At 45.7% G+C, this 17,363-nt stretch overlaps 1 protein-coding gene across 2 annotated transcripts in view; it reads right to left on the bottom strand.

The window, feature by feature from the left end:
* Ano4 (anoctamin 4) overlaps positions 1–17,363 on the bottom strand; it is a 395,425-nt gene that overhangs the window by 364,407 nt on the left and 13,655 nt on the right. For both annotated transcript variants that reach the window (XM_037196832.1, XM_028880306.2), the window contains exon 2: positions 14,484–14,564. In XM_037196832.1, the coding sequence (XP_037052727.1) occupies positions 14,484–14,564 (81 nt within the window). The remainder of the gene's footprint in view (positions 1–14,483; positions 14,565–17,363) is intronic.

The raw sequence follows: 17,363 nt of genomic DNA, 5'->3' as shown, positions 1-17,363 counted from the left end.
TCGACTCAAACACCGTCTGAAATGATGCATGCTCACAACAAGCAGGTGTTGTCACAACTGATGAACTGTGTTCATCTTATCACATTAATACATGCTGTGTGTTACACGCCCAGTCTTTGCCTTCTGGCTACCCTAACGAAGCACGTAAGATTTGTAGACATGAAGGATTTTTGTGGTGTGTGTGGGGGGGTGTCACAATTGTCCACAAAGGCCCAATGATCATGTCCATTTCCAAGCAGTTGGAATTACAGGCAGTTGTAAGCCACGCAACATGTGTCCTCAGGAAGAGCAGCAAACACTCTTAATTGCTGAGTTATTTCTTTGGCTTCTGTGGTCATAAATTTTTAAAAATCAATTGAAAGCCAACTATATGCTAGACATTTCACATCGCCAATCTCTAACCCATACAGCAACCGTAAAGGGCACTATTAACTATTTCAGCTTTGTGGGTGATGAAAAGAGCGATTAGCTTTCCCTAGATCAAGCCAGCCCACATGTGCCAAAGGTAGAAAGCAAGCCCAGAGGTGCCTGAGTCCAAACCTGTAACTGCCCACAATACAAAGAGGACAAAAGAAACATCAGAAGTAGAATGGGAATCTCCCCTCAGGAGTTCAGGGCGAGAGCCCTCCATGGTGGGGAAGTGAGGCCATGGAGAAGGAGGCGAGGACACAGCCTTATAGACAAAGCTGGCATCTAGCAGCCAGTGGGAGAAATCTGTTGTGTGGAAATATTTTGTTTATCCTACCTGTCTCACTTGGGGTTTCTACTGCTGTGACGAAACACCATGACCAAAAAGCAAGTTGGGGAGGAGAGGATTTATTGGACTTATACTTCAGCATTGCTGTTCATCACTGAAGGAAGTCAGGACAAGAACTCACACAGGGCAGGATCCTAAAGGCAGAAGCTGATGCAGAGGCCATGGAGGATGCTGCTTACTGTCTTGCTTCTCATGGCTTGCTCAGCCTGCTTTCTTGTAGAACCCAGGACCAGCAACCCAGAGATGGCACCACCCACCATGGGCTGGGCCCTCCCCCACTGATCACTAATTGAGAAAAGGCCTTCCAGCTGAATCACAAGGAGGCATTTCCTCAACTGAGGCTCCTTCCTCTGATGACTGTATAACTTGTGTCAAGTTGACACACAAAACCACCCAGTATACCAACCTTTTTGGTAGTTTGAAATAAAATCTGAAGTGAATAAAATCTACATCTAAAACACTCTCACCAAAAAACTGCTTTTTGACTTCTCATGGAAAAAAAAAAAAAAAAAACCTCTTGATCTTCTCATGAATATCAAACAATGCTGCATCATATCCCCACATGGCAGCTGCCACCTAGAGCAATGGGAGTCCCACCTGCTGGAAGTGGAGGAGACTGATATCTGTCTGCCACAGTCCCCACGCTCCCTAGCCCCTCACCCCAGCTTTCCTCACTGGTCTCCTGGGCATGTCTGACCTCTGCAGATGTTTGCATATGAAACTTAGGTACAGACCACGGGAGGGTAATGCGTATGCAGTCTGAAGAAAGCATAAGATGAAAGGGTGGGTTACTACAAGACACGCCAAGATACGAAGGCTGGACTTTCAGAAGGCAAAGCAAGGCGCTTAAAGGTCTGCCAAGTGGGAACAGTTTTGATTATATTAGTGTTAGTGAAGACATCGGAACCATCACTTCCTCTGCATCCCCTCTTCCAGGAAGCTACTGGCTTCTCTGCACTGTATCAGCCTGGAAAAGTGATGCGTAGTCAAAGGTACCAGTGTGCAGGGACCAGAAGTGTGTAGGAAGAAAGTCCTGGTGTGGGAAGGACAGATTGAGAGACCCAGCAAGACAAAGAGGGGAGGGAGGGAGGCTGCAGGGACGGAATGTGTATTCGTTCCATCCTACACCATGCTAGACACCACTCAGACATAGACTCACGTCACCCTGTCCCCATCCACACTTTATGGACAAGCCTTATTCCTCCACCGTGAGCTGCGGCTCCCTTGAAACAGACGGAGCTTCAGTTATCTTCAAAATTCCTTTCCACTCTTTCTTCGGCTTTTTTTTTTTCCCCTCACTTCCCTCCTCCAAGTCCCTAGCCGCTTGGTTCAGGGCTGACACTCTCTGTTCACTTAATTCCCCAACACGGGGCGGCAGGGAGACCAGGTGAAAGACTGTGGAACAGAGGCCATGGGAAGGCCACCAAAGGACCAAATTAAAGCACCGGCATCTGGAAAGGCAGCGCAGACACGGCCACAGGACACGAGGAAAAGGAGGCTGCAGCCACCCGCTAACTCTGTCTGTGGCGGCTTAAATGAAGATGTCCCTCCTAGGCTCAGATATTTGAGTATCTGTTCCCCGCCCAGTGACACTATTTGGGGAGACTGTGGAACTTTGGGAAGGTGGAGCCTTGCTAGAGGAAGTACGTCACTTGGGGTGGGGCGGGCTTTGAGAACTTATAGTCTTTCTCCACTTTCAGTTCATTTTTGCTGCTGAGGGCTTGCAGTTGAGGATGCAAGCTCTTGGTGACCTACTCCTTCTACCAAGCCCCTCTGCCATGATGGACCCTTATCTTGTCAGAAAAGCAGTTTTCAACCTGTGGGTCATGACCTCTTCGGGGGGTCACATATCAGATATCCTGCATGTCAAATAGTTTCACATTATGATTCATAACGGCACCAAAATGACAGTTATGAAGTAGCAATGAAAATAATGTTATGGTTGGGGGTCACCACAACATGAGGAACTGTATTAAAGGGTCGCAGCATCAGAAAGGTTGAGGACCACTGCTCTAGGGCCATGAGCCCAATAAAACACTTCTTTCTATAAGTTGCCTTGGTCATGGTGTTTCATCCCAGCAACAGAACAGTAACTAACAGGATACCTCTCACTGACAAGATGTCGGAGAAGACTATGGCAGAGAGACTGGTGATCTCTTCAGCTCAATGGAGGTAGTCAGAAGGGTTGAGCTTTGCCAGGATTGAGTGAAACCTGATGTCTTGAGACATCGGGCACTTGAGCTTTAGTAGAAACAGTCATGTGGACATGTCTGGTGGGAAGCGTGAAAAACGGAAATGATGGCAAAGAGAGACGCGGCAAGTGTCATAAATCCAGGCGTCATCCCCACAGAAGTCACCACTGAAGCCTAGGAATAAAAAATGACAATATTCCTAGTACTTCTGGGCACAGCACCAAGGGAACTCTCAGCACTACCTCATGCCAACCTCACAAGATCCCTGTCTGGCTTGCACTGTTAGTCCCATAGACAGATGAAGAGATAGATGAGGCTAAAGAGAGTTATACCTTCCCCCAAGGTCAAGACTACACAAACATCATGGTTTAAGGCCAGACACACTGAAGACAACACAGGTGTGCTTTATCATTAAGTCATGCTCTATTGCTAAGAAAGTGGTCAAGAGCAATTCTGGGAGCCAGAAGTGGGAGCTGTGCCCTGAAAAGTCAGCCTTACATTGTTTATTCCTCTCTGGACCATTTTTTCATAAAGGAACCCAGTTATCAGAATACTTGAGGAAAAGAAAGTGCTAAACATACACCAGCTGGGCTATTCTGATCCTCCTCAGTTGGTCATCTTCATAGAAGGCACCACTTGGAATGCAGGGAATGTGAGTGAATCTTCCAGAAGGATGAGGAAGCCCCTGGAACTCATCAACAAGAATTCAAACTCCTAGTGTTCTGAACTGTGGTAGAACCAGAGTGCCTGAATGCTGTTCTCAGAACTGAGCCCAGTCAGGTTTCTCAGACTAAACTGCTGATTCAATACTCTTGAATCTCCCCTAACTCCTACGATAGTACAGGCTATGGAAATAAGGTTCCAGAGTACTACATTTAAATTGATATTTTACTATAATCCTTCTTATTTTTAAAAATTGAAAATATAATGCCTTTTTTTATGTCAAAGAATCCTTACCTTGTTACTTCATTCAGAAACCTGCTTGAGTCTCTTTCTTTTTTTCTTTTTTTTTTTTTTTTTGATTTTTCGAGACAGGGTTTCTCTGTGTAGCTTTGCCCCTTTCCTGGGACTCACTTGGTAGCCCAGGCTGGTCTCGAACTCACAGAGATCCGCCTGGCTCTGCCTCCCGAGTGCTGGGATTAAAGGCGTGCGCCGCCGCCGCCGCCGCCGCCGCCGCCGCCGCCGCCGCCGCCGCCGCCACCACCACCACTGCCCGGTGAGTCTCTTTCTTTAAACAATTTTTTTAAATTTTGTTTGACATAATATAATTACATCACTTTCCTGTTCCCTTTCTTCCCTCTAAACTACTGGTTCTCAACCTTCCTAACACTGTGACCCTTTAATACACTTCCTCATGCTGTGGTGACCCCCAACCACAAAATTATATTTGTTGCTACTTCATAACTGTCATTTTGCTACTGTTATGAATCATAATGTAAACATCTGTGTTTTCCGATGGTCTTAGGTGAACCCCGTGAAAGGGTCATTCGACCCCCAAAGGAGTCATGACCCACAGGTTGAGAACCACTGCTCTAAACCAGCCATGTACTCCCTCACCTTGCTCTCTTTCAAATTCACAGCCTCTTTTCCTTTAACTGTTGTTGTGTGTGTGTGTGTATGTGTGTATTCCTAAATATATAAATACAACCTGCTCTGTCCATGTTACTCACATGTATGCTGTGAGACTGTGTCTCTTAAGAATGTCAGAAGCGCTCTTCTCCTCTTCCTCTTCTCCACGCACGTGTCTCTCCCACAGGCCTGCGCACTCTCTATCCCTGTATCTCTAATAAACTCTTATAAGCGGATTCTGTCATGTTTCGTGACACTTCCTTGCAGGGTAAGAACACAACGCAGCTAAATAACTAACATTTTGGTGCCGAAACCGAGCGGGCGCTCCCGGGTGCTCTGCGCCTGGAAACCCGCGAACCGGGGAATCTGCTCCATACGCAACAGACCGCTCTCCATTCGCCTGAATCGCATCCAAATTGCATCCAACACCGCTTTCTTCGATTGGTGAGTTCCCCCATTTTCGGCCAATGTAAACGGTTTCCTGAATCTGTGAGAACGACCGTTGATTGTCCAGTGCCTCACACGTGTTCTTGAGACCGGGGGAACCCCTGACCATGGTCTTCATTGGCTACGGTCGGCCCCTATCGCAGGCCTAACTTTTCTAGCCGTCTCCCACGTCTGCAGCCTGAGATATTTCTCGAGTTAGGGCCACCACCGTTGGTGCGTTCTGGGAGCCACGTGAGGCCGACACGTCCATCTCCTTGACGAAGGGGTAAACGCTGTCTGGATTCCCGGGGAATCCTTTCCTCACCGTGGAGGGGGCCCCTGCTTCTGTGGCTGACGAGTCAAGGAGCAGCCTGCGCCCGGTATCCGCCCTTAGCCTTGGGGACGCCTGGGGCCTTGGCTCCGGATCACGTTTATTTTTTATTTTTCTGCCTCCGCTGCAGACATGGGAAACAAGGCTTCCAACCCTGTTAGTCCTTCCTCTCCGTTAGGCTGTCTTGTTGAAGCTATAAAACCTCTCAGTTTAATGCCTTATATAAAGATTTCTAAGCTAACTTGTTTATGTTCAAAAAAGTGGCCAAAGTATGCTTTAAAAAAATAACAAAGAGCCGCCGAGCGGCTCCTTAGATCCCGATATTTCATGGGAGCTATCCAATCACTGTCGGCGTTCAGGCAAATGGAAAGAGTTGCTTTCTTCTTTCTCAATGCTAAACTGTCTCTTCTCGTTTCCTTCTCTCCTGCTCATATGATGTTAGCTATGCCTAAACCGGAGGATTCTCTGACTCTGGACTCTCTAACTTTAGACCCTGCTAATGAACCTCTACCTATCCGACCTCCGGCTCCAACTCCTAGAACAACCGTTCCTTCCGCTCCAGACTCTTCCTCTTCTAAAGCTGTTTCTTCCTCTGCAGCGGCTGCTTCCAAAGGCCCTGCCCTGGCTCCAAACTTCACTCCCCCTACCACCCGCTCTCGAGCTGCTAAATTGGCTGATTCCAGCCATCCAGAACCTTCCACTGTTCTCCCTTTGCGAGAGGTGGCGGGTGTGGATGGACTGGTTAAAGTTCATGTTCCATTCTCTCTAGCAGAACTCTCTCAGATAGAAACTAAGCTGGGTTCTTATACGTCTAATTCTGCTTCCTTTATTAAACAATTTCAATATATAACTCAATTTTATAGTCTTACCTTTCATGATATATATATATATATATATATATATATATATATATATATATATGATACTTTCTAATAATTTACTCCCGGAGGAACACAGGCGGGTATGGGAGCAGGCTAGGATTCACGCAGACGAAATTCATTAAACTAACCTTTCACACCCCCCCAGGAGCCGAAGCGGTTTCTGACCAAGAGCCACACTGGGACTACAACACCCAGAGTGGCTGTCAGTGCCAGAGATAAGTTTATTACCTGTCTCCTGACAGGCCTCTGTAAGGCTGCCCTAAAACCAGTAAATAGTTCAGGATAAATACGAAAATCTGTCTCTTGTTCCCCAGACCTACCTGACTAAAACTTAAGCATCTGGAGAGCGAGGCTCCTGACCCCACAGGCAAAAGAGTCACCTGTGGCATTTAGGGTGTGCCAGGGAAGAGATAAAAGCCCGAAAACAAAATTGCCAAGTGCTGGCACTTGCTGACTTCCAAAAGCTGTTGGGTCCCTGTTTTAAATGAGGAAAAGGCCACGGGCTACTGAATGCCCTGCCAGGCCATCAACAGCCTTGTTAAAAGTGCCGCCTAGAAAGACAGAGTCAGCTGACTGCCCCCAGGCACCAAGATGCATGGGTACATCAAGCTAAGACCTCCAACAGACCTAGGCTTGGCTACAGACATGACAGGGAACCCAGAACGCAGCAGGGAAGCGATCCGTTTCTTTCCTTCTGGACACCAGAGCCATTGACTCAGTCCTGGGAGTTTTGGGATGCCACCTCTCCTTTATTGTCGGGTACAGGGGACAGCCTTATCTACCTCAGCAGACACCACCATTTAATTGTATTTTCAGAGGCATCCCTCTCACACATACATTCTTAGTGGTGCTAAGTTGCCCTGTACCTTTAATGGGGAAGGATCTCCTAGCTAAGGTAGGAGCGTCCATTTCTTTTCACTCCACACATTTGCCTCCTCCCAGACACGCCAGCAGCTCTCTTACTTCTTCTCCTAGCCACTAACTCTACAGACTCCAAATATGCTTTTCATATCCTCCTGTCCCATGCTGTTATTTGGAGGGAGCGTGGACTTCTCACAGCAAAAGGAGGATCCGTGTCTAACTCAGGCCATATAATGGCCATGCTGGAGGCTTCCCACCTCCTCAGGGCTACAGCTCGATCTTACCCATATGCCATCTCCTCAGACCAGTTCTAACACCAGGTCTTTTTTCCAAGCCTCCAACTGTTTCAGATAGACTGTTAACTCCTCTTTTATGTCACCTAAGGTCTATTCTATGAAGCTATGCGGACTGTTCACTGCCTCAGCCGTGTGACAATCCTTGCCCATCTCCAATACACATTGGGGATCAGGTTCTTCTCTTTCCTCCAGGCCAGCGCCCTTTACCTCTTTCCCCTAAGTGGCAGGGACCCTTCAAGGTAATTCTTGTAACCCCCACAGCTGCTAAACTCGAGGACTTTCCTCACTGGGTCCACCTGTTTCACCTAAAACCTTTTATCTCACCTCCATCCCAGAAAAATCTCTCTTCATATACAGTGAAACAAACAGGGCCTCTCATTCTCAAGCTCCAGAGGACATCAGGATCCACTGCCTTGTCACCAATTCCAGAGGAATAAGGTATCACCCCTCCCTTTCCCAACCAGGGCCACACAGAGCCGGAGGCAAAAAGGACCATCAAAAATATCCAGGCGGTAAGGAAAAATGTAATACAACAGTCTATCATTGTACAATACTCAGCAACTGATCACCAGTGTTTCCTAAGTGTTAACCTAATAAGGGAAACAGGTGCCTTAAATAAACTACCTCCAGCAAGGCTTGCCTAAGGAAAACAGGTGCCTTAAATGAACTACTTCTAATGAGGCTTGTCTCAGATAGAAATTAAGCAGGGTACTAAGACCAGATCTACCTCAGGTAAATGTCACATGCCTCTATCTGGACAGGCCAAATCTACCTCAGACAAATGCCAACTTCAAAATAAAATAATAACGATTCTTTCTCTCTAAGCTCTCTCTATGTCAACAGTATCTTGTTAAATGGGAGGTCCCCAGCAGCAGCACGGATGGACAGCCGCAGAACCAGGAGATGGCAGAACGTCATTCCAGGACCTCCACCATCATCCCCGGACTTCACAAGATACCCCTCACACCCCCAAGAGCCAACCAACGCCCACTATTCAGCTGGAAGCAGTCTTTGAGAGAAACGTCGCCCCCGTACCCAGTCAACCACAATTTTTTCTTTTTTTAAAAAATAAAAGAGTCGGGAATGAAGGGTTCACAACACGCCTCCCCCCCCACAACGGTCGCATTTACCAGGCGGACACTTCCGCCTAGCCAATTCCGGTCAGGCCGGACACCTCCACCTAGCAAGTTCCGGCCAAGGCATCTCGCGTGACCAGAATCCGTGACGTTACATGGCTACGTAAGCGTGCAATGTGACCATGTGATCTACGTACATGCGTGGAGTAGTGACGTGACCTGGCCACGCCCCCAGCCAGTTTTTAAAGCGGAGCGCCATATTCCCGGCCCTCTTCTCCTCTTCCTCTTCTCCACGCACGTGTCTCTCCCACAGGCCTGCGCACTCTCTATCCCTGTATCTCTAATAAACTCTTATAAGCGGAAAAAAAAAAAAGAATGTCAGAAGCTACATCCATAAAGTCTCAGCAGTATGGCTTCCTAAGCATGACCTGAGCAGGACGACACCAATATGCATACTAGTGTGTAAGGGGAGAAGGCTCACAAGGCCTCAGTCCTAGACAAAGAGGCGCAGTCAACTAAGGAGCACACTGAGAGCAGGAGAAAGGGCCTTCTCCAAGGACGTGCACACCAAGGACGTGCACACCAATTGGTTATTCGGGACCAAATGGTCAGTCCTGAAAACATACACATACAAGTCTCTTTCTTTTTTTCTTCCACCTTCCCAAGTCCTAGAGTCATTACCAAGAACAGAGCACACTGTGAAAATGTGTTCAAGGCTCTACAAGTGTCCCTTAATTTAAGAATGGGAAAACTTATAAACAATGGGCCATTGTTGAGCCTTTAACAAAAAGACTCTGCCACTTGTATAATAAGCAAGCAGGACATTTTGCTAAGTGAAACAAGCCAGGCACAGATAGGAAAATACTACACGACCTCACTTATCTATGCAGTCTTTGAGGAAGGAAAAGTCAAATGATGTCGACTACTCAGAAACCGGGAGTAAAGTGTAGTTCAGGGGAATAGGAGGAAGGAATGTGGAAATGTGGGTCAAAGAACACCACATTTTAGTCATTAAAGATAAATCAATCTACCACATAAGTACTAGAGTTAATGACGTTGTATTATACACTGCAAATGTGCTAGAAGAGCAGATGTTAGACGCACACACCATACACAAAATTAAAGGAAACCGGGAATCAATAGCTATGTTAACTTTCTTAATAATTATCTGATTATATGCATATTATATATTATACATCTTGCATATATCAAATATCACATTGTAAACTCTAAATATCTACCTAAAACACATGTCAAATTTATCATAACTGTATTCAACATAACTATATGTATATTTTCTTCCTTCAAAAGTAATTTTTGAAGATTCTAAAAAACTCTGGACTCTCTAAAATTTCAGGTTTTACCAGGTCTTATCCAAAATCATAGCTAATTTTTAACATCTTTAATGTTGAAAAGACCCTGTTCACAGGGCTGGAGCCTTTCCTAACATTTGCTCCAGAAAACGGAGTTCACTAGCAAATATTTCAATGCATTTCATTGATACAAATGAGCTATAAGAAGAATCACATAATTATGATCAAATATAAATGGGGCACTCTAAATTTAAAAGTAGCAATGAGGTCAAAGTATTCTGGGGGAAGAGCCAACCGGAAGAACAGCTGGCATTAAAGAGGCAAGCGGCAGGGACGTCACACCAGCGGCAGGGACGTCACACCAGCGGCAGGGACGTCACACCAGTGGCAGGGACGTCACACCAGCGGCAGGGACGTCACACCAGCGGCAGGCCCGTGCTGCCCCCTGCAACACCATTCCTGCCCGCCTGAAAGGTGGCAACAGGTGTGCCAGTTCCCTTTAAGTTCAACATCCCAAAATAAGAATAAACAAGACAAAACCAAAGCCCAACATCAACGCTGTCACTTGCCAGACTCAAAACTGTGAAGGCTTGAAACCCTAGAAAGCATGCCCAGCGCTGTCAGCCGTCTGGGGAGGACACTGGTGGTCCTCGCCTCTAGGCTTCTTGCACATTCAACACGTGGGTAAGAACCACCATAAAATAAGGAGTCAGCCAAGAGCCAAGGCATATTGGGAGGGTTTGGAAGAGTGGTTTTTTCTGGGCCTGGGACCTTTCTGACACCTCTGCTGCAGCAGCTCATGCAGGGATTAAGCCACACAAGTCCTGGATCTTAAACAGAATCTTCACCCATGAGGCTACTGTGCAAGGTGACTATTCCCTGAACCAGTGGCTCTAGCACTGTGTGTGTAGAGTTCTCAGCCATTTTCTGTGTTTACCATGAATGTTACCAAAGTGCCTGGACTTTGGACAGATTGTAGGACGTGGATGCTGCCCGTTGCCTCTGCAGAATCCTATGCTCTTTCTTTCTTCAACAGCCTTGACTTTGTTGGGGAATCTGTCCCATCCCTGAAGAGCCCTACGACTCAGACCAGATGATTTCATCCCCACACACCTGTCCGGAGCTTCAAGCGGCCTTGATGGGAATAAGGTGAGTTGATTGGCTCAGGGATGATCACGGGACCCCGTAAACCTGATGATACAAGCCGGGTCTGCTGAGGCCCCTCCAGTGGAGGCCTGAGGAGGAGGAGGAACCACTGTGTCTTTCTCCACCCTGTGGCTGCCACCATGAGGATAAACCATCGAGAGGGCAGAGGGGAGCAGACCTCTCACAACAGTTTAGAAGAACAGGCCTGCCTCTGGCCTTCTGTTAATGAAATAATAAGTTCCTTATGGTCTTGGCCAATCAGGGACCTGAAACAGGAATCTTTTGGTTACATCGTCACCTTTGGAGAAGACTAGGCAGCTTCTGTCCCCACCTCCCCTTCAGAGGTTAGATTTGTAGAGCTCCTGTAACCAAGTGCCACAAACTATACAGCTAAACATAGCAGAAATGTATTGTCTCATAGTTCTGGACAGTAGAAATCTAAAGTGAGGTGTCACAGGACCATGCAGCCTCTAAAAGCTCCACCAGAATCTGGTCCTTGCCTTTCTCTTGGTTCCTATGTTCCTAAAATTCATTGCTATTCCTTGGCTGACAGACATCTTACTCCATTATCACATGGCGCTGTCCCTCATAACTCTGTAACCCCTCGCATTAAAGGCACACTGGTGGATTTAGGGTCCATACTAAGCAAGTATGACGTCATCCTAATGTGACGACATTCAAAATACACATGCATGTTCACAGGCATGGAAGCCTGGAACTTCAAGATGCGTTGTGGGAGACACAGTATAACCCATACATCCTGACGTGGTAGCTACAGCTCCTGGGCCAAGACCTCATTTGTTCCTGTGTGCAAGAGACCAGATCACAAGAGTGCCTTCCAACAGAAGCAAGGTCCTAAACCCCAGTTCTCTCAGTACCAGTGAATCTAGTGGCGATTGCTTACCTCTCCAGGGTCTCGGTTTCCTCATCTATAAAGTGGAGGCAATAGTGATAGCTACCTCAGGACCTTGTTACTATTAAATGAGTGAATACAGAAAAGTACTCAAAACAGCACTTAGGGAAAACCTTGCCCCCAAAGTTTCTTAGAAGACTCTATCATTCCTCCTAGCCCTTCCTCCAGTTCCATTGGGAATGTCTTCCATCCAGGGCCCACCAATCCTCCTGCAGAATCCTCCTGTAGGGTTGTCACCACAGCTGACTGTGACCTCTGACTTGCTCTGGATTTTCAAGAAATGTGCTTGCTTCATCCTCTTCCCTCTGCTCCTTTCTCGCCTATCTGGGTTTCCCTCAGAGGCAGGTCCTCGGCCTCCTGCACACTGAAGGTAGCAACTCTTACTCTCATAATCTTGGGCAATCCCAAAGACTCGGCCGACCTCTCCACAGACAGTGCCTCTAGATTTATCCCCTGACCATTCTACCCACAATTCCAATGTCCTACAAGGGATTTTAAGGAGTTTCATGCACAACCCGTATCTACACTATCATGGCTGTACCCAGCACATCTAGACTGTATGTGTGGCATCCTTTTCCAAACTTACGTATTTCTGGCAGTGGCTAGACTCATTGTCACTCTAACTCAAAATCACAAAACGAAAAGCACACTTGTCTACCCTCAGACGCAGTCAGTGAGTATTCTCGAACACTATCCTATCCCTCTCCCCCGGGATGTGCTTCTTAACCCTGCACAGTTGGTTTATTGCTGTCTCAAATCAAGACTAGTCACAGCCACTAACTCTCCTAGGACACCAAATTCTCCCACAGGAAACACAGAAAGCCCACTCAGAATCATCTCTCGTCCATGCTGGTCAGTCAACTTCTCATTCTCTTACGGCAGGCCCTCCCTCTATGGCCTCCCAATGACTGGCAAATATTTCTAAAAACATTTCAAGTATCTGCTATTTTCAATCTAGCTCTGAAGGGTGGACCCAGAGGATTTTTAATGTCATTATTCTTCATTTTAAAGTTAATCAGTAAAAAAAAAAAAAAATCAAAATTCTGGGCCAAGTTCTACCATTTAACTTCAATGCTTGAGTCTGCTTTGGTGTTTGAATGAAGTGATAGCAATCCACAGACTTCATGAGAGGTGAGGAGGGGTAGATATGTTAGGGTGTACTCACCAAATAAAGATTCAGGACCCTCATGCCAGTGAGCAGTAACAGACTTTCTAGTACATTAGACAGAGGTGATGAGAGTGTAGACCCTTCATGAAATACCCAGAAGGACGGTGTGGGGTCAAAGGTCTTCTTACTATAACTACTAGCTTGTTGCCTTGCAAGCAGCAATTGCACCCCAGGAAAGTCACAGCACATACTTTATTAAACTAATCAGGGAATTGGGGGGCTATTTTGCTTTATAGGATTTTTAATTTCAATGCGATTTTTATGGCTATTTAGAACAGAAGGTGTCTATGTTTAGTTTTATGTTCAAATATACTTGGGCAACTTGATAATCAAAAGAATTTAAATCCATTTTACAGTTTCATCATTATTTTATAGAGCTCCCCACCGTGGCAGTTAAAGGAGCCACAGCCTAGAGTCTCAAGGCACAGGTTTTTGAGTCTAACAGACTTGTACTGAAATCCTGAGCATATTAATAACTGGATGAATGGCAAAAAAAATAACTCTCCTAATCTGTACAATGAAAAGATATCTCACAGAGTTCCTAGTAAGTAAAATGGCAACAGATACAAAATAAACATGAGCTGTGGTTACCACTAAATTTTTTTTTTTTTTTTGGTAAGTTACTTTTTAAGATTCTGGACGCAAGAACATTTTTAAAGAAGTAGAGAGAACGGACTCAACAAACAGGAAAATAAAGAATGTTGGTCTTCCCCTTTAGGGCACAATAAATACACTTAAGCTTAGGTAGGAGAGTTCAGGTGCACACACTGTGCTCTGCCCACGCACTGTGGGTCCCGCAGGCTTTGAGGCAGGGAGGGAAGAGAACACTATGCCCCAGTCTGCGGACTTCAGACTTCCAATGTCACATACTGTAGGATGTGGAGACATCATTTCTTAGAAGGCAGGGACAGGGTGGCTAGTACACACGGGGTTCCTCAGACCACAGAGTGCCTTCCAGGCTGGCCAAGATTGTAAACCTGACTAGGTGCCAAAGGGCAATGAGGAGGTAGAGAACATTATGTCTGTCTGGTTCTCTTCGGTTCAGATCCTAACAAGGAGAGTCTGACTCTGGATTTTATCGCCACACGAACACCTGCTTCCCACGCTCTTCAGACCAGAAGGGATACACCCTTACTCCAAGAATCAGTGGGGGGGAAAATCCAGGTAGTATTTCCTAACATTAATTTCCTATTTGCAGTTACAGAAGATTTCTTTCTAAAAGAGCATTTGATAATGCTCCACAGGTATTGAAAAGGAACTCAATGGTGATAATAATAAGTGTGTAACAGTTCAGATGATGCACCAATGAGAGTGTTTAAGAGAATGTTAGAAAGTTATTAAAATAGAACAAGACTAGTTAGTTCACTGTAGACGAGGTTTTCCAACTCCTCTCAATGGCGGCAAGCATCCACAAGAGGGCGCCGCAGGGAGCGAGCCCACGCGGCTGGCTGTGAGAATCAATTCTTCCCCAGGTGCATTTTCGACACGTTCCCTCCTAAGCCGCCCTCCCACCCAGGTGAGCCCTGTTCTAGAACAGTTGCTGCGATCACTCACCGATGGTGATCTGGCTGACACAGCTGTAGTAACTGCCCGTTGCAGACGACAGGTTATAGCTCGCACTGCTCACATCCTTGTCTGCTAAGAAAATGAGACGAGAAGGTTAAGACAGCTTCACGGTTGCCATGACCACAACGTGAGCTTACGACTGAGAAAAACAGTAAAGCTGGCTCTGTGTCTGTGACACGTGTGCTCTCACACTCATCCGCTGGTCCGTGGGAGCTAAGCAAACAAGGTTGTGTGCTCTCTTTTACACACCAGCAATCCCTGAACCTGTCAAGGGATTGACAAATAGACGCAAATTGTCAAGGGCAGATACAAACTACTTCACAATGTTCATTGATTCAAAGCAAGACAAAAGGGAGAAATAAAGTTACAGGAGGTATACTGTGGTGATATATTTGTAGCCCAATAAAGCTTACCTGGGGATCAGAGGACAGAGCCAGCCACTAAATTAGACATAGAGGTCAGGCAGTGGTTGCACACACCTTTAATCCTATCACTCGGGAGGCAGAGATCCCCCTGGATCTCTGTGAGTTCAAGGCCACACCGGGCTACAAGAGAGAAACAGAGCCAGGCAGTGGTGACACACTCCTTCAATCCCAGGAAGTGATGTGGCAGGACACAGAAAGGTATATAAGGCGTGAGGAAACAGGAACTCGCTCTCTTTAGACTGAGGATTCCATAGAGGTAAGAACTTGTGGCTGGCTTGCTCTGCTTCTCTGATCTTTCAGCTTTCACCCCGATATCTGGCTCCAGGTTTTCTATTAATAAGACCGTTTAGCAATTCATGTTACAGTACATATGCACATGAATTTCAATGTCAATTCTTCCCAGTTATAACTCTAAAGAGGTCATGATCACAGACAAGGAACAGGAGGACCAGGGTTTGAAGCCCAGCTTTGCTCCGTATAAGTTCTTTAGCTTGTTCAAGTTGTTTAATTCCTTTCAGTATTATTATCTCCACCTGAACTTGGCTGTTCTAAGGCTGACCTGAGCGACAGGGATTTAAGATGCAGCTCCTGAGAACTGGATCAGTCACAGGAAACATAAATGTGGCCCACAAGTCAGTATGTGTGGAATCTGTTGCATCAACCAAATCCAGACCTAAAGCATAGCCCAGGAGTCTACCCACTCTAAAGGTGTCATTCCAGATTCTTTCCAAAGCTTTCACTAGCAGCCTGTCCTTAGAAGATTCTGGAAAGGAGATCTTTAGGGGGCAAAGTTAAAGGCATGGAAAATACACACAACACAAACAGAGAGAGAGCATCTATTGGTGAAGGCTGGCCGTGAAAGAGAATTGAAGACGAGGAGTCAAGAGAAAAGCCGGATGCCTGAACTGGAAATCAGTGCCTAGGAGGATAAACTGGAATGGCAAAACCATCCGCTCACAACGGTAAACGTAGGACAGCAAACGTACCAAGAAGCGTGGCAATTTGTGACACACGGAAATCGTGTAGAAAAAAGTGCACACACCTATGGGCCTCAAACAGAAACCACCAATCAGCAACTTACATGGGGCACTTAAACCAGACTTTTCAGGATAGCCTTAATATTGATTTAGTCCTTAAGGAACCAACTTCAGGAAAGTGAAAACATCAAGTAACCAGTGGGAAAATCTGAAACTGAATGACATCAACGAAGCCTGTAGATCCTGGAGTCAATATATATATTAGACAGCTTGTTCCGATGCTTGGGCATGTTATTTCTCTATAGGTCTCTATAGCTGGTCCTTTGTATTGGAGGTGGGGATAATAAAGGCACTTGACTTACTATGTGAACATTAAATCAGTTAACAACAGACTCTTTCTATAACCACATCTAGCAACATAAATCATTAGCTTGGTGTTGACTAGTGTTCTTTTCCTGTATTTTTAAAATAATAAGGTGCAAAGCTACACAGAGAAACCCTGTCTCAAAAAAAAAACCCCAGAATATTATATAGAAAGAAAATGATTGGCAGAAATCCACATAAAGTAGCATGAATTTATCTCATAACATTGAATTTAAAAAACAATAAACAATACATGTGTTTCTGTTACTGAAAACTTGGGGACAGGGGCTGGGCTGGTACCACCATCAATGAAGCCTTTCAAGTGTGAGGAGCTGGGTTTGATCCCCCAGAACACACGATAAAGAACAAACAAAGCCTAGCATGGTGGTGTTCTGTGTAATGCCAGTGAGAGACAAGAGGGGTGGAGACAGACAGGTCCTGGGACTCACCAGCCAGCCAGCCTTGCCTGCAGGGCAAGTTCCCAAAAAATGAACAACCCATGAAGTGTTCTCTGGAGTCCACATGCATGTACATGCACCCACAAAACACACACACACACACACACACACACACACACACACACACACAGAGTCAAAAACACTTTTTTTTAAAACAGAAACTAAATTACATTGCTCCTGGATTCATATGTGGATAATAAACCTGCATGTAAAAATAATAAAAATAATTACCACGCAAGTGAGTGTAGTGGTTGGGAAAAGAGAGTTTAAATCATGAGAGGGTGTAGGGCATGGCTAGGTCTTGCGAATTATGATTTATTGCTTGACCTGGGCAGTGGTCCTGTGGCATTCATCTTACAACTATTTGTTTAATTATAAACATGTCTTTCCCACTTGTGCAAAGTTAGAGTTCATAACTTAAAAAGAAATCCAGAGGGTGTGATATTGTGGTAGGACAAATCTGGAATGTCATATATATATATATATATGTCATATATATATATAACAAAAGAGAAGGCAGAACAGCTAGCCCAGTGATTCTCAACCTTCCTACTGCTGTGACCCTTTAATACAGCTCCTCATGTTGTGGTGACCCCCAACCATAACATTATTTTGTTGCTACTTCATAACTGTAATTTTGCTGTT

The sequence above is a fragment of the Peromyscus leucopus genome, chromosome 18 (genome assembly GCF_004664715.2).
Source record: "Peromyscus leucopus breed LL Stock chromosome 18, UCI_PerLeu_2.1, whole genome shotgun sequence".
Classification (NCBI taxonomy): Eukaryota; Metazoa; Chordata; class Mammalia; order Rodentia; family Cricetidae; genus Peromyscus; species Peromyscus leucopus.
The sequence above is the reverse complement of the archived record's forward strand: the minus strand, read 5'-3'. Positions and strand labels throughout refer to the sequence as shown.